Source organism: Parasteatoda tepidariorum, chromosome 6 (assembly GCF_982258835.1).
Source record: "Parasteatoda tepidariorum strain Cologne lab strain chromosome 6, Ptep-v5.0, whole genome shotgun sequence".
NCBI classification, from domain to species: Eukaryota; Metazoa; Arthropoda; class Arachnida; order Araneae; family Theridiidae; genus Parasteatoda; species Parasteatoda tepidariorum.
Window position 1 is genome coordinate 101,880,611 of NC_141760.1, and position 25,907 is coordinate 101,906,517.

The following is a 25,907-nucleotide window of genomic DNA, read 5'->3' on the forward strand; positions in this document are numbered from 1 at the left end:
ATTATTCACATTTCTTCAAAAAAAAAAATCAAGAAAATATTTTAGAAGTTAGTAATAAAATGAATTTTTTTAAAAAAATGTACCTAAATTCCAGGTCATATACCATTCATTCTATTCCCTCTAATTGGAATCAACTCATTAAATAAAAACTTTCAAAACAGTTCAGAATTTTATATATAGACAAATATAAATAAAAATGAATCAGTATAAAAAAATTTATTTTTTCTAAAGTTGTTGAAAAAAAAGTAGTTTCGATTCGACATTTATTTTTTCATGCCTCAATTTTACTTCATTATACTGAAGGGTTTTGAGTTAAAAAATAATTAATTAATTTTATCTGGATGAAAAAATTATGAAAGTTAAAATAAAAAAATGATAGGGGTTTAGCTTTATTTACATTTCCTCAAAAAAAAAAAAAAATTCCTGAAAATATTTTAGAAGTTAATAATAAAGAGAATTTTTAAAAAAAAATTTCCTAAATTCCAGGTCATATACCATTCATTCCATTCCCTCTAATTGGGATCAACTCATTAAATAAAAACTTTCAAAACAGTTCAGACTCTTATATATGGACAAATATAAATAAAAATGAATCAGTATAAATAAAGAAAATGAATTTATTTCAAAAGTTATTGAAAAAAAAGTTTCGACATTTATTTTTTCATTCCTGAATTTTATTTCATTATGCTGAAGGGTTTTGAGTTAAAAAAAAAATAATTTTATCTAGAAAAAAAAAATTATGAAAGTTAAAAAAAAAAATTATAGGTGTTTAGCATTATTTACATTTCTTCAAAAAAAATTTAATAAAATATTTTAGAAGTTAATAATAAAAAAGAATTTTTTAAAGCATTTTATTTACCTAAAAACTTATAATTCCAGGTCATATACCATTCATTCCATTCCCTCTAATTGGGATCAACTTATTAAATAAAAAACTTTCAAAACAGTTCAGACTTTTATGTATAGACAAATATAAATAAAAATGAATCAGGATAAATAAATAAAAATGAATTTATTTCAAAAGTTGTTTAAAAAAATGTAGATTCGATATTTATTTTTTCATTCCTCAATTTTATTTTATTATGCTGAAAGGCGCTCACAAAAATTTTCTCAAGGAGGAGGATGCAACTGATATACACTACATATATATTTAAACTATATATAAATAATATAAGCATGAAAGAAAAGCAATTTTTAAAAAATGCGGTCCAAATTAAAACGCCTTTGTAACACATTTTTAGATAGGAAGCTTTGGTTTAACTCCTCCCTTTCGCTGAGTTACTATACCTTGACGTCATAGCAAACCACGCCTCATTTTGTGTCACGTGAAGTTAGTTTCGTTTTGGGCTAATTTTAAGTTATATTCGGGTCAGTTTTTTAAATTCTGAATTGATTTTAGGGAGTTTTAAGATATAAACTATTCGAAATAATCAACATTCTGCGATTACCCGAAGCATGCAGGTTCCTCAATGAGGAACCTGCATGCTTATTAATATTACATGTTTTAATTTGTTTGTAATTTTTGTAAAGTTTTTTTTCATCAGGTTTTAATTGCTTTTAGTTTAAAATTTAAACTACTGGGGGGGGGGAGATAAAGCACCATATAGGGAGCTTCCGGCATCCTATAAGATCAACGATGATTTGTGTTAGGCTCTACCACGCGTGCTTCGGATACCGATATTAATATCCAGAGATTAATCCCTATAGTAATATGCTAAATAATATTGCTTCCTCGCTTTATATAAGTTTATAATGTTGATAATAAGTTCCTCTGACATTTTACAATCCTATCATATTCTCTCTATGTGATGTTTGTGCAGATAAATTGCCAGCTAATCTCCAGGAAAACGACTTTAAGTTTGATCGCGAAGCGAACGAAAATGTAATTGCGTAGCAATTATCGGGGGTTGGCGAGCGGTAGTGAGCAAGGGGCGGAGCCCTCTAGTGTATATATATATATATATATATATATATATATATATATATATATATATATATATATATATATATATATATATATATATATATATATATATATATATACAGGGGTCTGTCCAGGCCGAATTTGCTACCGTTTAGCGGTACCTTCACAAATTCAATTTTAGGTGAAACGGTAGTTTCACAAATTCAACTTTAGGGAAAACGGTAGTTTCACAAAATACTTTTTCTTAAAATTTTATTTTTGTATCCCTTAAGAAACGATAAATCTATATTTTTACCATGTTTTTGTATTGATTTTGTAATATAATTTTTAATTTTTCACAAATTATGTCTAAATTTTCACAAAATAGGTACCTTTCAGAAAAACCTAGACAGACCCCTGATATATATATATATATATATATATATATATATATATATATATATATATATATATATATATATATATATATATATATATATATATATATATATATATATATATTAAATTCAATTCAATTCAATTGCTGCTGTCAAAGATTTCGAGGATCGAGATCAAAATTAAGTTTACTCTATTAATAATGATAAATTATCAAAGGAATACAAACAGAGATATAAGTATTGTTTCATATACTATGCATTGTTATGGTCGCTTTGCAATAGTTACTTTTGAATAAATATGTATTAAATTTTCAATTATCGCTTTCTAAGATTTTGAAGATCAAAACTAAGTTTACTCTATTAATGATCATGAAATGCCTTAAGAATCCGGACCGAGATATACATAATTGTTGTTCCTTACATTATAATTTGTTTATTTTGGTTTCTTTGCAATATTTCCTTTTGATTTTAAATTAATAAAAGCTAAACTCAATCATTGCTGCTGGCAAAGATTTCCAGGAACATAATCGGGAATAAATAAGAAAATTTTTAAAATACCAAATATGTCTTCGTTTCAGAAATTATAATTTGTTTTACACAAACCACTGCTACATCTTAATATAAGAGCAACATCTATTTATTGACTTTATAGAAATTATAAGATTCAAGGTGGCATTAAAAGAATCTGAAATATTTTGTTGCTTTGAATGTTTGATGAATAGCATTAAGGTGTTAGTTAAATAAATATTTTGAGGTTCAAGATCAATGTATGGAAATATTTTGACGTTCAAAGACGATTTTTAAAAATTATTTTCAGGTACAAGATAGTTTATTTTCGAGTTTCAAGCTCAGTTTCTAGAAGTATTTCAGGGTTTAAAATTGATTTGTAAAATTATTTTTCAGATCAGTATTCATCTTTTATAATATTTGCTAATACATCTATTTTTGAAAATACTTGTTTTCAAGATTGAAATTCACGATGGAAATTCTTGTTTGCTTAAGAGAATGATTTATTTTGAAAAAAAAATTCAACGAAAAGTTTTAAAATGGAATAAAAAAAATTAGCTGCTTCAAGCGAAACTGACTCTTGATACCTAAGTAAAGTCAAATTAAATATATAGATAAAAATCTACTTCCTTGTTTTATTCTTCGTCTTTTAAAGCAGTTATTTGCATTTTCAAAGAAACAATCTTATTAGTTATTGCCAATTCCTTCTATGTACAACATATTTTGTTCTAAAACAAATGTTCTTACTAAAGTGCAGGTAGTTGTAAATACAAATTCTGTGAATACTTTTGAGTCAACGTTATAAGTGAATTGTTTTTACAAAACCTGTTGCTTAGCGACGCTCAACATTAAATTTTTAAAAATATAGGTTTGAAGGTAAATGCGAAACACTCTCAACGGAATTTAGTTTCTTTGTGATCAGAATTTATTTCCATTTTTGTCAATATCGAAGTTTTTCGCTGTGAGCTATTTTGACTTAGTACCAATTGTTTTCTTAGATAAGATTTTCGTGAAATGTTTTTTGTATCTTGAAAACACCATCTTTTGTATTTTTTTTTTTACTAAAAATTATAAAATGCAGTTACTTATTTGTGAACTGTTGTATAAGGTGATGGCAAAAATTCAAATCTAACATGAAATCAAATGGACGTATTTACATAAAAAATATTATTCATTAACACTAAACCCGATACAAGGTGAAATGCGCAAAAATTTAAATTAACATTAATGGTCCAAAATTTCGATTGCTCTCCTGACCAAACTGTATGTACCATATTCTTCAGATAGTGGCTATACCCTGTATGGGGGGGGGGTCAAAAATCCAAAACCGTCGAAAAAAGATATGCTCATTCAGAGAAAGTACCTTTTAATGTTTCATTTCGTAACTTTAAATATCGTCTTCACTTATCAATTAGAAAATTTGAAGTCTCCCTCCTCGAACCACTAAGATTGAGTCCTAGAACGTGAAGATCCGATCATTAGATCAAAAATTATTCACGGTAGTTTCTTTTTTAGCACACTGTTCGCCTGATACTTTTCTAACCTAACGCAAAAATCTCCGTGGTTTTAATCCTCTGATCTTTCATGATAGTTGGAGATAGAACCAATTACCCGGATTCACTAAAGGTAACACAAGAACTTTTTTGTTCTAAGATAGTTTTGTTTCTTGCAACAATGTTTATCGCCATTTCAGAAGGAAAAAAAAATTCCTCGCCTGAAGTGTGGGTTTAATGCAGTTTTCCATGATATTTCGCTGAAAGAAACGGATATTAAGCGAAGGTGAGTTTCCGCATCAGCGGTGCCGTTTTTGGCTTCATTTTTCTCTCGTTGTAATTTCCTAAAGTGAATGCATTTCTTGACCTGGAAGAAAACAACCTGAAAAGTTAACATTGACTGAGTTAAAGCTGTAAATAATTCAGCTGGAGTTTCTTTTTTTATTCCATTTCCTGTGTTAAGTACCTTTTGGGTAACAACCTTGTTGAGAGAAAGTGTTGATGAAATTTGCGTCGGTATTATCTTGAGTTACTTTTATAACTCATACGAACACAATGGAATTTTAACGAAGTGTTTTTTTAATAATCGTCAGTGTCAACACATATTTTTAAAAAAAAATGACGAAAATAAAAATTAAAACAAGCATTTAAAAATTTTAAATTAATATTTAAATGCCAAAAAAATATTTTTTTAGATTCAAGCAAAATTACGAAAAGTTAGTTTATTCGTCATATGAAGCTGGATGATTGTTCTTGGAAGTAATTCTTGCTCTGGGGCCGTGTTGGATTGAGTTTGACAATGATTAATTCGATTTTAATGACTTTTTTATTTTTTCTTATTTTAAGTATGCCGCACTAAGTGCATACATTTTTGCGACTTCCCTTTTGCATTAAACATTAATTATCTAGCATTTAATGCTATATTCTTGAAAAGAGATACTTGTTTAATTCGTAACTAGCTGAATACCCTTATTTTTCGTTTGGGGTGAGAAAAAAACTAAATTAGGATTAAATCATCAGTATTAATCAAGACTTAAATCATACACAAACCTAAAAGACATATACTGACGCATTTACGTAAGCTAAAATGTGTTTTATTTATATTTTACTATTTGCCGCCCTTCCCTGTAGCTTCTTATGTTATTAAATTAAGCAAAACACGCTTTTAAAAATTCGTCCCTTTTAAATAAAGATTTATTAAAAATAATTATCATTTAGAGTAATTTTAATACATGGAATTAACTCTTAATAGTCAGAAATTATCATAATCAACGAAGTTTTTCAGGTACATATCCTTTACTAATGCGCTTTTTTCGCTGTATTTAAAATAAAATTCATTATATTCTGTATCATTTGGCTGTAGCTCGATGACAACTTCCTGATATTCAAAAATTTTCCATGGGTCTTAAAAACATATTTTCAAAGAAGTACCTTTGTGGCAATTGCGGTAAATAATAATAAAAAACACCAATTAATAGTATTAACATTCATAGTAGTCAATAGTAGTATTATTCATCTAGGAAAATGATAAAATACTATTATTAAAATTAACTAAACAACATAAGCGTCCATAACGAGGAAATCTTTTATGGTTTTCCTAGATAAATCAGTACCTTTTCTCTATCAATTTAGCATTTGAATAAGAATTTTTTTAAAATTACAACTTGTACTTATTACCAAAATTAATTACTTGGAATTCTCGAAAATAATTCTTTAAGATCCTAATATTTCTGCTATCATTTTTAGCGAACTAGATAATATCAATTCTTATTTCGAATGGTGCAAAAAATCTCCAAACTGTTATTGACGTCAGTATGCTTAATTAAAGGGGGTGTTAAATACTTCTATTATATACCTTATATATTTACCTTTATAAGTACTGAGGTAATGCGAATGTATTATAGCAAGATGCATGCTTAAATGGTTGACTAAGATGATTACCAGCTTAAGGGGGAAATAAAAGCAGTTTATGCTGATGACATGTTGTTGGTCATAAAACTGTGTAGTTGTCACCCCAACGGGCTGTGACACTTTATTCTTAATTAGAAGTAGTTCATTTACGTCGCACTAGAGTTGTACAATGGGCTATTGGCGACTGTCTGGGAAACATCAGTGAGGATGATCCGAATACATACCATCGCAATTTTGATCCTCTGTGGAGGGGATTTCTCGCCTGCTTTGGAAACCTGATGACTTGCATGCGAAATCGAACATTTTACGGTAGAACCGTTTAACGAGGACCTATACCGCATAACCTTGGCCCCATCGCAGCATGATCAAAGTGTTTACCCACCCCCACACTGATAGCAACCAGTGATGCTTGACTTGTGTCTTGACGATCAGTTCACTGCGGGACTATATTCTTAATTTAAATTAACAAAATTTAGCTATTAAATTTGATAGCACTAAATAAATTTTAGTTACTTAAATGCATTATAGGAGTAATTAAATTAATTAAACTATTTTAATTCCGTTTACTTTAACTTCCAAAATTTATTTTATTAAGTTATATTTATAATGATAATTTTTCAGTTTTATTTATTTTAACTTTAACTGTGATCACATATTTATTTAAACTATAGATGTTAAATTATTTTCTTCACAATTGTTTGTTTCAACTATTATGATGACACGTGCTGATTTATTTCTTTTTTTTCCGCAGAAGAAAAGAACGTGCACGTGATCGGAGTTGTGGGAGGTGCAGCTAAGTTACCTTGTGACGTGGATGTGTCGACTTGTGGCAAAGTGTACTTCATCACGTGGACTAAAAATGTATCCAACGAGTGGAAGAGATTATACCTTTTCAGCGACGCTGTCGAAAAACCTTTACAAGAGCTCGCTAATCCCGACAGAGCTGATTTTTACCTTGAAGACTCAAGTGCTTATCTTAAAATATCTCCATTGAGGATTGAGGATGATGGTACTTATAAGTGTGATGTTACTTACGTCCAGGGCAAGTGCCCCTCCCTCTCTTTTGCTACTCTAGTAACATATGGTAAGTACTTTCTTTTCAATATGTTTTGTTTCGTGTATACTACCTTGTACACTGTAAGAAATTACACGGAAAAATGGTTAAATAACAATTTATTTATTGGTTATTTTACCATATTTAATCAAACCAGTCAAATAACCATGAATAAAATGGTGATCAAACTATAAAGTTTGAGAAAAATTGTTTAATAACTGCTTTCACCTAATACGGTTAAACAACTAGAATTTTATTGCACCAACTAGAACCGCCTAATGAAGCTACTTAGCTCATTGCAACTGCGTACATATCATACCCGAGCGGGATTATCTGTCAATCTCATGACCGGCAGCAGTGGCGTATGCAAAGGAGGGGTTTAGGGGTTTGAACACCCCCCTTGAGCTCAGACAAAATGGCAAAAATAAACATTTTAGTAGAAATTATGCGGGTATTATTTTTTAAGACTATATATTTTTGCCTTATGCCTACCTTTTTATCTCACGGTATTTCTCAGAATACTGAAAAAAACATTTACTATAATAGGGTTGTACTTTTGAAACCAAATTCACGTGATACTGTTATGGACTGGTTCCTTTCTGTTCTGCCAGTCGCGATAGTTTTCGAGACTGGCTGTCATTCGCGAGGTCTTTACGCGATGATTCTGGAATCTTAGACGTTCTGTCGTCTTTGAGACAATTCGAGAATTTTGGAGATGCGGTGAAAAATTATACAAAAGGGGGAACGGAGTACAATGTAAGTTTTTCTGTTGTACAGAAATGTAATACTTCCGTTGAAGAAAACGTTTCTAGCATAACAAAATCTGATGAATGTGAAAGTGGCCCTCAAAATGTTACTTCCCACCCATATGACATTGAACTTTTTTCAGAAGATATTACATGCGAGAAGATATTAAACTATGTTCTTAAACTTAAAAAATCAAATCAAAATTTAACTAAACAATGCTGTCTAAATAAAAAGTCAAAACTCTCTAGCTGTCTAAATTAGGGAAATAATAGTGCTTTATTACATACTCGAATTTCTTTTAGTAGCTTCAGAAAATTATGAACACCCCCCTTGAAAAAATTCTGCGTACGCCACTGACCGGCAGAACTTAGTGTTGATACCACAATATTTCCTCCATTCTCTTCAACACATGAAGAATATCCAGTGTCCGGCATTCTCCAATATGCCCATTACCTTACGAAAAGCCGAGCTCCTATGTCTAGTTAAATAAGAATTTTTTTTTACGTTTTTAAAAAAATGCTAGTTGTAAATGGTTAAAAAACCGTATAGTTTTGTATTCATGGTTTCATAACCATACTTTTTGTAAATGGTTTCAAAACCGTAAAGGAGAAAAAAAATGTTCCTTACCGTAAACTTTACGGTTAATCGGATGGATAGAAAGCTGCCAGTTATTTTACCATAATTTCAGAATGAAAATTTTAACAGTGTACCTTAAAATAAATCAGGATAAATTTAACAAAATCTGATTCTTAAGTGAAGTTAAGAGTTGAGATGCATGAGAACAAAGCTAAACAACGTAAATAAAATCCAAATAAAGGGCACAAAAATCATCTGTACTGAAAAAAATAGAATCTTCTTCTTTGTCAAAGCACAGAATACCTAAAGAAAACAAGAGACAAACAAACTACAGCGAGGCAAAAAACATGAATAAACTACACATGCAGCTAAACAACGTAAATAAGGCACTAACAAAGACACAAAAGCTATCAGTTCTTAAAACAAGAAACTTCTTCTTTGTCAAAACACAGAATGACAGAAGAAAAAAGTAGACAAGCTGTTACAAGGTAAAACTGAAAGCAGGGCTAGAAATTAACGGAGGTTTCTTTGTCCAAAATCACTAAAATTATACTTAAACCCCCAAAAAATTATCGATGGTCTCGAAGACTAACAATCGATGTGAAGAGACAGTGCTGTTTTAGTTCATTCCTTCGTATCGTGGTTTGGTCTCTTTTATAGTCACAAAATATCATGTTCTATCGTAAATATATCCATTACACCCTCTTTGTATCGTAATATTACATTTAAATTTAAGTTTTTTTTCTTCAAAGAATCTATTAAAGACACGTAAATGGACCAGTGAAAATATGTGCGAATACCTTTTTAATTTCTGGCTCTTCGAATGAGTGACTAAAGTTTCTTTGTTAGAACCACTGAATAGGGAGCAAGTCTGCCCAATTAAGTCTTATCTAGTTTAAGCTTGATCTTCTGCTCCTATCAGTCAAACCATCTTTTCCTTGATATCAACAACAGTTTTCTTCCTCCGTTCTGCGTTTCAACATTCACAACAAGAAATAAAGTTAAGTTATTGTATTATTATTTAATCTTTATTCACGTAGTGACGTGAGACTGCTTCCGGCAATGACTTCCCATTTGAAGATGAGTGGCCGAGTAATGATCAAAACCCAAGTTCGCTATCCAAAATTCTTCTTCGTCTCATGAGAGCTCCATATGTTTAGAAGTTAAAGAAAACAGCAGAAAATGTTCTGAATCCATCTTTTATTTAAAACTCCACATAAACCTTCAGACTAATATCATCTTTGGTTTCGAAGGGGGTATGTGTCCCCTTCTCCTTACGCCATGTCGTTAAATATAATTATCTCCATATATATACGTAAATAATCACTTTATTCGGATTACCTAAACTACATAAATGCAAGGATGGGTAAAACAAGAAAAATAAAATGTAGGAAAATATTTTATTATTCTGAGCTTGCGGAAAGGAAAAAGGATCTTAGAAAAAATTTCTCAGGTCTCCCTCGCAGAATCGATGATGAAATGTAAGCGTAACTGCAGGCAATTGGCTCAGTTAGGCTGACAGTTACAGTTGATAAGTTATAGGTGTAAGGCACTGTCATAAAAGTATTATTAGAAATTTAGGCAAAGGCCAAAAGCTTGAAAACTGAGGGTATTGTGATAGCATCATCTCACCTAGTATTGCTTGTTTGGCAACCTTTCATTTCGTATATTATACTCAAGAAAATTATAATTTTAACTCATTTATACCTAATTTATAAAATACATAGAAATGCAGTAAAATTTTAAAGATAGTCGAATCCTATCATTCGCTGGTTTGACAGTAATCTACTTCGGATGTTAGCTTAGAATGTAATTCATATTCCATTGCTGCATTTAAAGAAAACTACTTCTTAAATTTTCTTGCAATCGAATCGAAATAGAGCTTTGATTTCGAAAACAAAACTGAGAGATTGATAATTCCCTTTACCAACACTGAAAAAAAATATTACGAACTTTCTGAATTTTCTTTAATCCGATTCGATGTTGTTTCAAATTACAAAAATCTGATAAAGACAAGTAGCAAAACATTAACATCAGTTCCAATAATGTTTTCAGAAATCGAGTCATTTTTTTGAATGACATAACACGGACAAGTTACCCTACTGTAAATGTCCATTACGAAACAAAAGATAAAAACAAAATGCCATTCATTTATTTAATAATTACAAAACTCTATTAAAACTTCATTTTTCTTATGGCATATCCATTTTCACGGCTTGAAAGGAGCAATTATTTTCCAAAAACAATCTCCTTTTCCACGGAAAAAAAATTTCTGGAAAAAGGGAAAAGAAAATTATACAATTTCTATCAATACCATTTGTATAGAGCGAAAAAAAAAGAAACCACCTAACAAGTCATAAACTTCCATTTTGCAGTTTCTCGAATAGAATAAAAAAAAGAAAAAAAAAGAGATCTCAAGAGGCGAATTCCAGCTTTCGCCAATTATTTTTATAACTGTGATGGGTGGATTAGAATGAAAAGCAAAAAGGAACCAGAAGTCAGATAATGCGCGATTTAAATGTTTGTTAGATTTTTTTTTTATTCTTCTGTTCCTAAAGAAATTATCGGATGAAAAGATAAAAATTTTAACTTGCCCTCCTTAACGCAATGCCACTAAGTGAAATTAATTATGGGAGGGGGGAAGTTATAAAAGATAAAGAAGACATAGGGGCTGTGCGGTTGTAATTTCGGTCATTATTTAAACAGCGCCAAATGTGTTCGTTTCTCTCACATTTGGCTACATTATACGCTCAATACAAGACAAGTCACGTATCTTCCTCTTCAGCTTTTTATTTATCTTGTGGCGTAACTACCACTATGAAAGTTTAACATCATTCACTAGTATAGCATGCTAACTTGATTCTATCATGAGGTACCTTTTGATAGATGACGGTTGGCATGGCCGAATAACTCCGCCCCCACATTTGGTGACCTTCGGACGTGATTTGCTCACGCAAGTAACGCCCACTTCGCAATCTCTTAACAGTTACGCCTACTTCGATGGATAGTCCACATTGAACGGTTGACTTGCTATTTGTGAATGCATCATTCACCTCCTGCGCTGTTGCTTCTCAGTCTCGTCTCGAACATTCACACAACGTCTACACTCTCAACGCCTGCATACTCTCGACTGCTAATGGCAACACAGGAGCAGCGACTTCGACTGTGATGTTAATACACCTCTCACATTCAGCACTCAAAAAATCCGGTGACTCTCTCCCGGTCTTTCACAAGTACATCAACTAGTGAGATCTGTTCATCGAATTATATCTCTGATAAAATTCTGGTGGGGGAGTACTGTGGCGTAACTACCACTATGAAAGTTTAACATCATTCACTAGTATAGCATGCTAACTTGATTCTATCATGAGGTACTGGCCGAATAACTCCGCCCCCACAATCTTATTCTTTTTGGGCAATATTTTTCCTAAGAGGGAACAATTGTGTTAGTTCTTTATTTTTTCTCGGAGAAAAAATTAAAGTGTCTTAGTTTCCAGTGATGTGTGTTACGCTTCTGAATTAGTTGACTGGGTTATTTAGATAATAAAAAATTTATGTTTGTTTGAATAACTAATATGTGGCTGTTTGAATGTTGTAATAAGAACACAAAAAGGAAGAATAAAAGCCATAAAAGTTTAAAAAAGAGGATTGGAAATTATATTAATCATTTTGACCAATGAATTATATTTCAACAATGAACTTCATTTCAACAATGCATTGCCTGAAATGTTTTAGTAAAGGGCTGGAAACTTAACTAAACACTATGAAACTAAACTATACACTTTTATGATGTACAGCAGGGGTTGCCAAACTTTTTTGATCATCGACCCCTACATAATTTTTCGAAATCTCCATCGACCCCCACAAAAGTAATTTTCTGTTAATTAAAATAAAACTCAATTAGATACTGTGCTTGTACATTTATTTTATGATTTTGAACGTTTATTAAAGTAATAGTACATAGTGTAACAATAGTCTTATGAAAAATATATTAATGTTGAAATATAAATACCTTAATATTTATGAAATAATAAGTAATTATTAGTAAGTAGAAATAATAAGTAAAGTAACTATGGATTTATTTCTTCTTAATCAATGACAAAGGTGTGCCTGGTGTTTTTTTTTTTTTTTTTTTTTTTTTTTTTTTTTTTGCAAGGTTCATTATATTGGGTTCAAAATTGGTCAATTTTAATCTTAAATCCCCTCGAAACTCCACATTTAATTTATTTCTGTTCTTAGTGTTTAGTTGTTCTTGAATTTACGTGACTGAAACCGGCTTCAACCATATCGGAACTTGGAAATTCTATCATAAATGGCTGAGCTATTTCACAAAGTCTTACATAATTTTGCATTATATTTATATTTGTCCAAAATTTGCTTATTGCTAAATTTTTAAAAAGCGTCTTTGCTTCAAATCCCCATAATAATTCAGCAAGCTCATCTTGCAGGTTGATGTCCACGTTTTCAATTTGAGCAGAAAATGGCACAATAATCCAATCAGGGATGTCAATGTTTTCCAAATCAACAAAACGCAGTTAAAAATCATCGCTCAATTTTTGAAGATTACCTGTATATATTTTCAAGTCTTCTTCTTTTATTTCTAATTGTCACATATCTGAAAAATACTAATAATCCTTCGACAAATCGACCCTTCCGGTTCGGATCGACCCCCATTCGACCCCCTGGCTCAGATCGACCCCCATTCGACCCCCTGGCTCAGATCGACCCCCGCTTTTGTTAAATAGACCCCTGGGGGTCTATATAGACCACTTTGGCGACCTTTGATGTACAGTCTCTGACCAAATAATTAGATGCAGTATAAGATTTTATGTATAATCTTAATTATCCGGTGATACCATACAGCCTTATTGTTTTTATGTGACTGAAACCGGTTTGCTCTTGTTTATGTTCGTGTATCAATTGGTCAACATTGTAATGTTAAAAATAAATACAAAGGGGAAGTATATAAAAAATATCTTGAATTAAAACCCATTACATGTTTGTTTTAATATAAAAGTATTACCCATAAACTCGTGCGAATCATGTTATTATCAAAAAACAACAGTGCGTCTTGGGTCTCATTATTATAATATACTAATATAATACTTGTTATAATAAATATTCTATATTTATATAATACATCGTCTCATTTAACCAATTGATACACGAACGTAAACAAGTGCAAACCGGTTTCAGTCACATAAAAACAATAAAGCTGTATGGTATCACCTAATCATTAAGATTTTACATAGAATTTAATAGTGCATCTAATTATTTGGTCAGAGAATGTTGAATTCTCATTGTACCGAAAATAAAATGATATGATCTTTTTTATCAGAGGAAGGCATTGGCACATATTGAGCTGTCTAGCGAACTACGATGATGATGAGATTTTTTTTAATGATTTTCTTTCTGCTAATAAGATAAAATTTATTCCTGACAACCTATTATAAAATTTTCATGGTTAACTGTAGGAAATGTGTTATTTTCCATATTCTAACTTCACTTTCTCTTAAATGGCAATCTGACCTTGGCATTAAGGAAATAAGAAAAGATTGCTACTTGTTAGGTTAATTTCAAACATTTTTTTTTTCATATTTTGTTCTCAATATACCATTATTTTCCACATCAATGAGAATTCGAAATGTCCATGAATATTTCTTGTATCCTTATTTCTTAGTTACTTTTACTCCGATTTTGAAAAAAAAAAAAAAAATACGGCCATCTATCCTAGTCTTTCCTTACAACTTCAAATACTATTGATATGAAAACCAAATTTCACCGAACAAATAATATACTTTTTGAGCAATATCCAATTCGAATGAAATGAAAATGCCAATAAAATAAACGTCAGACATTATTTAAATAAATGAGTATTAAAAAAAAAGAAATAGAAATTACAGAATATCATTCCCCTAAGAAAAGAGTTTGAAATATATATATATAAAAAAATCTCCATCAATATGTAAAGTGTTTTAGAGTTAATGATGAAAGGCTAACGAGGAAAGTTATTGAAGTTAATGGAGTAAGACGAGTAGCCATTAATCATTTACTCTAACCATGACAAAAGTAGAAACAAGAAAGAACAAATTGAAAGTACAATAACGCCAAGATAAATGCTTTCACAAATGTTTCTGACGGATTGAGCATAAAAATGATCGACTTACCCCCGCCAAGTCTGCAAGTAATTGGGTTATTTTCGATCTTTAAATATACGTTTCGATTTCTTGAAACAGATGGCTAATTAGCTTAAATATGTGTTAAATGGATAGTTTGCTATTAATTATAATATGATACACCTAGGTAACTCTTTGTTCCACAACGTAATAAATATATGTGAATTGTAATTGATATTGTAATTAATATTAAATTGTAACACTATATTTATTCAATAACGCACTCAGAAATTGAATTCATTACTATATTAGATTAAAGTATTATTTAAAAAAAATTAAAGTCAATTCCTATTTAGATCGGCAAATAAAATTTTTATTTTAGTTACTTTCTATTAAATAATAAAATTTTTTCACCCATTCCCAACTAAAATTAATTAATTAATTAAATTTAATTAATTAATGTAATTAATTAATTAATATTTGAAAAAACTGTGTTAACATCAAGGGACATCAAGTTTAAAAAAATGTATTTGAATTAGAGTGGATGAATAAAAAGTATTTTAGTAACGATTGAAAATTATAAATATATATAGGGATATAATAAATATATATATAATATAAAATTATAATTATAAATATAATATATAAATATATATAGGGACAGTGTGAACTAATAATAGGAATTGAGAAAAAAAGCCTATGATATCAGACAAATATAAAATAAAAGTATAAATTTGGTGATGTGGACCACACTTGCTACCACGTAATGTTCTTTATTGAATGTATCTGACATTGCGAATATTAAATAATTAAACACTTAAATGTGCTCAATAAACTATTTTTTTTTTTGTTCAAATGGAGCTATAAGTTAGAAATTATCACTGACGTTATCTTTAAAATATGTGAAAAGCTAAATCGTTTATAGTAAAATATAAAAAAAGACTAACGCTTAACCTATCATAAAATTTCATTTCGTTTTTCGCTCATCCCTGTTTCATGAATGAATTAATATTTGAAAAAACTGTATTAACATTTAGTGTCATTAGTAAGTTTTAAAATAAATGTATTTGAATTTGAGTGAATGAATAAAAAGTATTTCATGAACGATTGAAAATTTGAACAAGATATAGGGAGCGCAGGAAATAATGGTAGGAATTGGAAGAAAAAAAAGTCTTCTATCAAAATGCTAATTATCATTAAATTTGCGTAATGCTACAAAATAACACTTAAGCTTGATTTTAGAGTGCCCTAAGAAATCATGTTGTTCCAGTTTACTTTCGAATGGCTTCTTTTATGGCTATTCAAGTAATGTCCTGGTATAATAAAGTGGTTATTTGCTGTGCGACATGAGACAGCTCGCAACGCCATCTGGAGGAAAATTGCTCAGTTAGCTTTATTGTCTCGAAAACTATACGAGATAGTGGAGAAAATTTAAATCAAACATTTGTAGAACATTATTTATTTTGAACAAATAGTAACCTGGTGGAGATTAATATTAAGAAAAGAACTCTTAATTTAATTGTTCGTTATTTCTTATGCTGTGACACCGGGGAACTATCTCAGAAAGAGAAAATGAACAACTGGGTACTAGCAATTTTACCCCTTAACAATCGGTTAATTTTCAAGAAAACGGTCATAAAAGCGTCTATTCTTTTTAAACATTCATATTATACACGTATTTGACTAGTGCTGACATCTAGTTAAAAATAAACTAACTATCTACAATTTCCTTAAAAAATATCCTGGTACTGCCATCTGGTGTGTAAAATGAGAAATAAAATGTTTTCCGAAAAAAAGAAATTAATTAGTTTTATTCTTATTGGTGCATTACTACTGAACATTATAGCCCGGAAATATCACGGGAGCAAGAAATAGAGGGCGAAACTTCACCTCGTCAGTTTCACGGGAGCGATAAAAAAAGGGTTAAGAAGATCTCGGAAAACCCACACTTGTGACCTATGATGTCAGCGGGTAGCAGGGCTGATTGTGCTCCGGAAAAAATCCGGATTTCCGGATTTTTCGCTAAAAGTGATCCGGAAGTTTCCGGAGATAGAAGGTCCAGACGTTTCAAAAAATCATTGATCACAGAAGTTCCCGGAAATCAAATTTTCAAGGGTGGAACTGAAAAACACAGTTTATTTTATTTGTTTGTAAGAGAGAGCCAGAGAGATACTTTATAAGCTTATAGTCATGATTAATATTCATTTTTTATCAGTAAATAGTTGTTATAATCATAAACTCAAGAAAGAAAAACATATTTGTAAATTTTAATTACTTCGCCAGGTCACCATAGGTACGTGTTAATAGTATAGGTATGTGTAAAATTTTAAATATATTTTAAGTAAACTAAGAAATATTGAGAAAAAGGAAGAAAAAAAATTGTTTAAAATTTTTTTCAATTTAAACTGTTTTTTTTTTTTTTTTTTTTTTTGTTTTTTTTTGTTTTTTTTTTTAACTCAAGAAATTTTCCGGAATTTTGACTTGGGCTCACAATCACCTCTGGGATAGTTATAAACAAAATGGCATGTTATAAGTTGAGCTAAGTTTGTCCACATAAGTTAGAATGTTAATTAAAGTGAGATTAATTAACTTCAGCGCCATATCACTTCTCGAATTTATTGCAATATAATTCCTTCACGTCTACGTCATTTACTTAGCTTACATTTATCATTTGTTTATGCATTTTATTATAATGCTTCAAATTGAGTTCGTAATAGGAACATAAGAAAAGTTTTAAGCCTTACATAAATTTCCTGGTTTCACTGATTTTTTTAAATATATAAAGTTACATAATGCTGCAAATTAAAGTTTAAACTATACATATATGTAAGAATTCATTTTATTAATAATTAAATACTTTTCTTTTTTTTCATTATTCAGTTAAATTGTAATTTTTTTTTCACATTGCATCTGAATAAAGTATAAACCATTTTTTTTAATTAATGCTGAAAATTTTTTTAAATGAGTTTAGAATAAAATAAATGATAAGTTTTAAATATTTAAAATGAGAAATTTAAAATATTAATCTAAATAAAGACCTTTAAAATTTTCAGTCTCAGATTGTTTCAATGTGTTTTTCTTTTATGCAAATCCTCTGGTTTTAATTCGCTGTTATAGTACACATTTTATCAGTTTTATAAAAATTATTACTTCTTTAAAAAATATCAAATTAATTCAGTAGTTTATATAAATTGGATTTTATGAGGATATGAAACGACTATTACGCTACTTAAGAAATTAGTTTAAAGCGAAAATGAATTTGTACTAAATAGTAAATATAATCATCTCATAAATATTAAAATATATTTTTAATGTAAAAAATCACTGCTGATAACCATTCATTGGAATCGTAAGGTTCTAATATTTGCAAATTATCTTCATAACACTTCATATTATATGAATTTTATTTTAACGGTAATAAATAATGAATTACACCTTAAAAACTGAATAATGAACTACCCACTTAAAAACTACAACTTCAATTTTAGTTCCAACTAATTCTGAAGCCAGGAGACTCAATTTAGCGCTGTTCATCACTCATGCGTCCTAGCTCAGTTCTTGTCGCTGACCTAAAGTCATATATTACACCCTCTTTGGCATAAATTCATTTTCGCCAAGGCCTTAATTTTGGATATTAACACGATGGGAGATGGATTAGGTGGATAGCCATTGGTGGGCGCCCTCTCTTTTCCTGTTTGATGCATGGCTTTTGTTGGTCTCATGGCCCGGAAGACTTTTGAGAGTGGTTAAGACATGATGGATTTTTGATATAATTCTGGTTAGGGTTTTTGGTTAAAAGGCAATACGTGACGAGCGTTATAAATTCTAGAAAAAAGGGAAAGCATTATATAAGAAGACCTTGACATTAAAGATGCTTGTCTAAAGGGCTAAAAACATAAAGTGAAAAATAACATGATACAAAATTTCTTTTACATGGAATATTTCATTACATAATGAATTTAACGAAAATTATTTAATGTGAAGCTCTATTAAGGTGGTTTTCAAAAAGTGGTAGCGTAACGTAGATTGAAATTTTATGCTTTGACAACAATTAAGTTATTATTTAATTCACGGTGAATATTTTTAAATTGAAACATGTTTTTCTATCAAGGTCTGTAGTTTTTGCAAACGTATAATTTTTGGAATCAGTAAGCTTCAAATTATTCAGTGAAAAATTCAGTTTGAAGAATATATATATATATATATATTTGTAATTTTTCTTTTCAATTTATTGTAACAAAAACTTGTCTTGTTTTGTCTCGTATGTTTTTTCCCTTCTTTTCCTATTATATGTGTTTTTCAAAATTTCCAAAACTAAGTTTAACATAATTTAATATCATAACGATTACATCTCTGCATGTGCTAATTCGATCTTTTGAATGTTCTTTTTATCCTTGTTTCTTGGCGTGGTGTATATGCCTTATTCTTTCACCCAAAATGTTTGAGATAAGTAAGTTTAAATTATATTAATCTAAATTAAATTATTCAGGTCAATGAATTTGTTTTTCGGATTGTTTTTTTTTATTTTATTGTAACAGAAACTTGTCATAATTTCTCTGATATATTTTTCTCTTACTTTTCTTTTCATAAAGATTTTTCATAATCTGGAATCATAACGATTACATCTCAGTACATGCTAATTCGATCATATAAATGATCCTTTTACCTTCGTTCCTTAGCGTGCTGTATATGATTTAATCTTTGGCCGGAAATGTTTGACATAAATAAATTTAATTATATTACACCGAATCAAATTATTTAGATGAAAATTTGGTTTAGAAAAAAAAAAGAATTTTTTATTTATTATTTTTTTTATTTTATTCTAACAGAAACTTGTCATAATTTCTCTGGTATATTTTTCTCTTACTTTTCTTTTCATAAAGATTTTTCATAATCTGGAATCATAACGATTACATCTCAGTACATGCTAATTCGGTCATATAAATGATCATTTTACCTTCGTTCCTTAGCGTGCTGTATATGATTTAATCTTTGGCCGGAAATGTTTGACATAAATAAATTTAATTATATTACACCGAATCAAATTATTTAGATGAAAATTTGGTTTAGAAAAAAAAAAGAATTTTTTATTTATTATTTTTTTTATTTTATTGTAACAGAAACTTGTCATAATTTCTCTGGTATATATTTCTCTTACTTTTCTTTTCATAAAGATTTTTCATAATCTAGAATCATAACGATTACATCTCAGTACATGCTAATTCGATCATATAAATGATCATTTTACCTTCGTTTCTTAGCGTGCTGTATATGATTTAATCTTTGACCGGAAATGTTTGACATAAATAAATTTAATTATATTACACCGAATCAAATTATTTAGATGAAAATTTGGTTTAGAAAAAAAAGAATTTTTTATTTTTTTATTTTATTGTAACAGAAACTTGTCATGTTTTCTCTGGTATATTTTTCTCTTACTTTTCTTTTCAAAAAGTTATGCATAATATGCGTAACTAAGTTTAAAATCTAGAACCATTATGATTACATCTAAGTACTTGCTAATTCGAGCAGTTGATCTTTTTTCTTCATTTCTTGGCGTACTGTATATACAATATTCTTTTAGTAAGTTTAAATTGTATTATTCGAAATAAAATTATTCAGAGGGAAATTCAGATTAAGAAATATGTATTTCATTTGTTTTGCTTTTTTTCTCCATTTTTTATTTTAATTCTGTTGTGACAGAAATCTGCCATGCTTTTTTCTGCTATCGTTTAGCTTTTCGTTCCCCGAAGGTCTTGCATACTGCTTTTGACTTAATATTAGAGTATGTTTGCTTAAACGTATAATTTTATCTTGTTTTTATTTAAAACAAGAACCGCCTTTTCGCGAAATTGTGCCTTATTAACTTGCGACAAAAGAAGCTAGCACTAAAAAAAATATTTTCATTAAAGTAAACATCACGGTAAGAAAATTAATTAAGACTTAAAAGTGCAAAAATGGGAATTTTTTTCCTTTCTTTTTCCTAGACGCGTAAAAAAATACGTTTTTTTTTTTCTTTTTTCCTTCTTGAAGAATTTTAAAGTTTTAAAGCAGCATAAAATATGTTTTTATAAAATGCTTCTTTTTTTACATATAAACTTACTTAAGTATTAATTTTATCAAGGCTTTAAAAAACCCATTTTACCTATATTTCTTATGACCAAAAAAATATTACTTGAAAGTTATTCCGTGGCAGTGGTAACATTCGCTTCTGTTGGAGCATTATTTTCAGAAAATTTTAAAAAAAATAATTTCTTTATTTTCTGAAAAAATAAATTAATTATATGACGTTTTAAAAAAACTGGACTCCATTTTACATAAAAAAATAAATAAATAAATAAAATAAAATAAAAAAATTGCTCTTTGAACACAATCTTTATTCTTTGAACTTTTCAGTAAAGTGCTGCCATCTATTATTCTAAATTGCATCTAAATTAACTTTTCCCGTGTTAGATTAGGATTTTACAAAGTTCCCCTTCCTTCTCCCGATATATATTCACGTACTCAAAAAATTAAGAAAAAAATAAAATAATAATAATAATTACCCCGAGTAATAGCCGGATGTGATATTTTGGAGCACCAGTGCTGTGTCTGAGATTATTTTGAGCATGTTAAAAGGTTACTTATTGTGTTGAATAACACAGTATGTTTGAAGAAATCAATAAATCAATAAGCAATAAATAATTCAACAACTAATGAATAATTCAATAAATCAAAACTCGAAAAATTAACAAAGGATAGAGTCTATGGATAATACAAATAATTTTGCAAACTCGCCAGCCAAAATAATGTTAGAAATAGTTTAAGGAATTTAAAACTATTTTTTTGGAGGGGGGGGGGAGAATGTGCTCAAGTCAGGGGTTCACTAAGTATTGTATCTACATTCAGCGACATACTAGTGTTCGTGTCTGTGCCCTTAATTAGAAAACAGGCCTCTGATCATGATCTAAGTTCCGATGATTTTATTGCATTGCATACTATGCAGCACTTTCAGAACCTAATATCATTAAATAACCTAGTACGAGAAAAAACGAAGACAAAAGAAATTTAAATAGTACAAATTAACAATACAATTGCATCTGCTGATTTTGTATTTTACATTGACGATGCTGGTGATGACAGTGAAAACGCAAACATATTTAAACATGTAGATCTGTGAAGATTTTACAGCACAAAGACAAAACAACTAGGCAGTGATCTATACTTACAGTGCGCATAATAATAAACGGACCTTTCTGAATAACTTTTGATCTAATGATCGGATCTTCGTATTTAAAAACTAAAATCTTATTTTTACATCAAATTTGCTAATTAATTAGTGCAGACTATATTTTAAGTAGCGAAACCAGGTTAAAAGGACGACTTTTTTCAACTTGTGCAATGGTCAATATATATCACATACCAAACTCTAGTACAACTCATCATTCTTTCCATGGAAATGGAATATTGTTATTTCAATATTCCGATGTTAATTCTGTAGAAATCGATTGAACTAAGAATTAATGTATTTTTGTCATAAAGGAAATTTTTGCCATGAAGGAGTAACTTCCTGAAAGAAATACAAATGCTACTCCTGTTTTTCCTATCAAATCTGACAGCCCTTTTACAACAGTACAAGAAAGTTTTGTTGACTGCCATGTGTGGGTGAAAGATATAATTAAAGAAGTTGCTTGGTTAAAACTGTTTCGGCTGCTGACAACCTACGAGAGGAGGAAGTTATTATCTGGGGAACGTACAACGCTAGTCAACAAGTAACTTAACCCAAAGAATTTAATTTAACGATTTTCAAATTGCTTCTTCTTTTTCCGGACAAGTGTTTACGTTGTCGACATCAAACCCTTACAAAATTTTAAAGTGCTTTTGAGGTTTATATGGTTTTATTTGGAGGTGTTAAGTTTATTTTGCTGAGGTTTATTTTAAGTTGACTTCAAAACAATCTCAAAAATCAACCTCTAAAGGTTTATAATCAAGGTTTTGAGGTTGATAGAAACCTACCTTTAAGCAACGAGCTTGGCAAAGGTTGTTTTTGATGCTTGCATGTTATTGAAGTGATACTTCTTATGCGACTTCCAACAAGGTTGCGTTAAACGTTTAACACTACATTTTTATTGGCCGGGAAATCCCGTGGTAGGATCCAGTTTTCCCTAATTCATCTCCATATTGTTTTGGCTCTCACTAGCATAAAAATAATAAAAGTATTTTTTTTCTATAAATATGTTTTTAGTTTGTTTTGATACACATATAATTTAATAGAGTAGTATTTTTTATTTTCAAATTTAGTGGATAACAATTGTAAAAAATGAGTGAAAACAATCCCACGGACAATGCAACGGATTTAAGGTTATTTCTAGGTACGTCTCTTGGGAATATCAATTGATTGCTTCTGTTCGGAAATTACATTATGACGCATTCACATACATTATTAATACAAATACATTTTCCATAGAGAGAGGATGGGGCAACCACAAGCACTTCCAATGGTTCAAGAGGTCCACGAGGGAAAAATGCACAATATTACCGTGATTACAGAGCACGGCAGCGAGTGGAGCAGGAAAAAGAGACGTTGAATAGAACTAGTGATCCTTCTACGACTGCTGATTCTTCTACAATTAACGTCGCAGGTTGCGAAGTTTAACTCCTTCCGCTCGGAGGGACTCCACGCACTATTTTTTTCCCTACACTTTAAGCAAGTATATATATTTGAGGTGTGAATAATTTTACCCTATTTCGACTAAAAGTATTGCTGAGCTAATTATGAGGTTGATTTTATGAGGTGTAACTGAGGCTTATCGATGAGGCTATTTTTGGTGCAAAACATAGCCTCATTTTCTATCCCAGGTGTATTTTTTTACACCTGTCAAACTCAAAAGCTCCTTATTTTTTGTAAGGGAACAATTATAAGTCACTACTGTTTTCTTAAATGGCTATTATTAAACTACAATATAAAGTAACATTTTTAATGGAGGGCAATACTTGCAATGGGATATCCGTGTGTTTGGTTCTTTGTACACAAATCTTTTTGAACAATATCCAAACTTTCTTTACCAAACTTTCTTTTCTCCAAACTTTATTTCTCTTGCAAATTCCCCGCAAGTGCTTTCGGGTAGCGGAAGTGTTTTTGTTGCGTTTTTACGTAGTGCTTACAAAAAAAATTGACTTTTTCTTGTAACATTTCTTTTTAACTTTCAAATTGCACTACAGCGTTTTATAGCACAATCTTTTTTCTTCAAAATTCAAATCTTGTAAGAATGAGGCTCTTATAAGTAACTATTATTGTCTCAGATAGCTTGAATTTAAATAAGTAATACATTATTTCAAATTGAGGGGGGTGTCACGGATGATGAAAATACCGTTCCAAAAGAATTGTAAAGAAACCTCTAAACTTTCTTTATACCACTACGTTTGTCTTTCTTTCAAATATCCCGCAGGTGCTTTCAAAGTAAAGGAAACACTATAAATTTTGTTACGTATTGCTTACAAGAATAATTCCATTTTTTCCCCTCTCTTGTTTTCGTGCTCATTTTTCCAACAGACAATTGTCGGGATATATTTTAAGGTAATATTACTTCAACTATATATATATATAGTTTCGTTTTGAAGCTCTTTTTCATCTTTCTTTAGACAGTTTTTCATTTTTGGAGTGAGTTTTAGTTTTCTTGCGTTGTTGAGAAAATACTCACCGAAGTATTTTTCACCTAGTTGTTTTCCTTGCGCTGCAAGTTCTTAAATTTTTCGGTGAATGGTGTGAAAAAAAATGGGATATTTATTCTTTTGAGAAATAAGGTAGGAATGGGGAAAAAAACTCTCCTGTGTAAATAATACAAAAGCTAATAAAAGCTATATCTTGGGTTATTTTTGAAACATAAATTTTCTTTTATTGTTGCTGTTTGTTGGAAGAATAGAAGTAAGAATTTCTGTCTCATTGTAATTTTTATGTTCTTTTATTTTTCATCTAAGCTGATGTATTGAAATTAGTCTAAATTAGATCGACATTTACTGAATTTTAATTAGTAGCTCATATAGAAGTAGAAGCTCAAAAGAAAAGTGAAAGATAATGTTAGTCATGTCATATCATGTTTACGAATAATCAATTTATAAGTTAAATTAACGCGAATTTTCGTTTAATTAGGCATGTTTTTAAGGATTAACACAGTTTTGAAAAAAATGAGTATTTTACCCTAAAGCGTGTAAGGGACAAACAGGATTGAAACTTATGTCAAACATTGATAATAATCTGTCTAAACTTCAATAGTAATAATTTATGCTTTTTTTGGGTTTGCTATGAAAATAGTAAAGTGAAAATAGTTGTGTAAATTATTTCTGCCAGCACAAAATATCAAAATATGTTTTCCTCAAAATGGGCTATTGCGAATATTTTTATAACCCTTTAAAAGGTCCTGGTAAATATACTTACTGCCAACTTCAATAATTTTTAAATGTTTATGGAAGCTATTTTTCCAATATAATGATTTGTCTGCAAAAAAACGAGAAATAAAGAAAGTGTTTTGTTTACTATTCTGTTGTACTATTTCAACATTAATTTTGTATTTCGGTACATACAGCGTATGTTTTTTTTCTACATTTCTCCTAAATGAATCACTACTATTTCGACATTAATTTTATATTTTGGTACATATAACGTAAGTTTTTTTTCTATCTTAAATGTCGTCAGTTTTAAATTTAGTTTTATACAAACACTTCTTGAAGCATTACTATAAACATATGATTTCAGATAACATAAAGAAACTCTATTTCGGTGACGGGTTCCGCTTATGCTGCCACTATCACGTTGATAATTGATTTCATCTGATATAATGAATAAAGAATAATTAAGTATTAAACTAAGTGCAATAAATTTCATTTTTTAATGAGAGCTATAATTTAGCAAATATCACTAATGAAATATTTAAAATCTTTGGAAAAAGGAAGAAAAAAGAAGAATCGTTTGTAGCTTCTTTTTTTTGTCCATGACAAGTTCTGGAGCAATGTGGAAAAATCAATTTTTCAAGTAAATGTCCTGTAAGTTCTAAATGGCATTTCGAACGATTTTTAGAAATGGAGACAAAAATTGTTCTTTTCACCTATTGTCAAATTTTCAGGTTTCACCCAGATCCAAATATCAAGCATTAAAGGTTCTGTGTATGGTATTTCTTTTAATTTCTTAGTGCAGTTTTTACATTTTAAAAGTTTAAAATATGTATA

At 29.7% G+C, this 25,907-nt stretch overlaps 1 protein-coding gene across 3 annotated transcripts in view; it reads left to right on the forward strand.

The window, feature by feature from the left end:
• The window catches only part of LOC107445749 (hemicentin-1), a 449,355-nt gene that overhangs the window by 260,583 nt on the left and 162,865 nt on the right, over positions 1-25,907 (forward strand). For all 3 annotated transcript variants that reach the window (XM_087166306.1, XM_087166304.1, XM_087166305.1), the window contains exon 2: positions 6,964-7,296. In XM_087166306.1, coding sequence (XP_087022432.1) covers positions 6,964-7,296 — 333 coding nt within the window. The remainder of the gene's footprint in view (positions 1-6,963; positions 7,297-25,907) is intronic.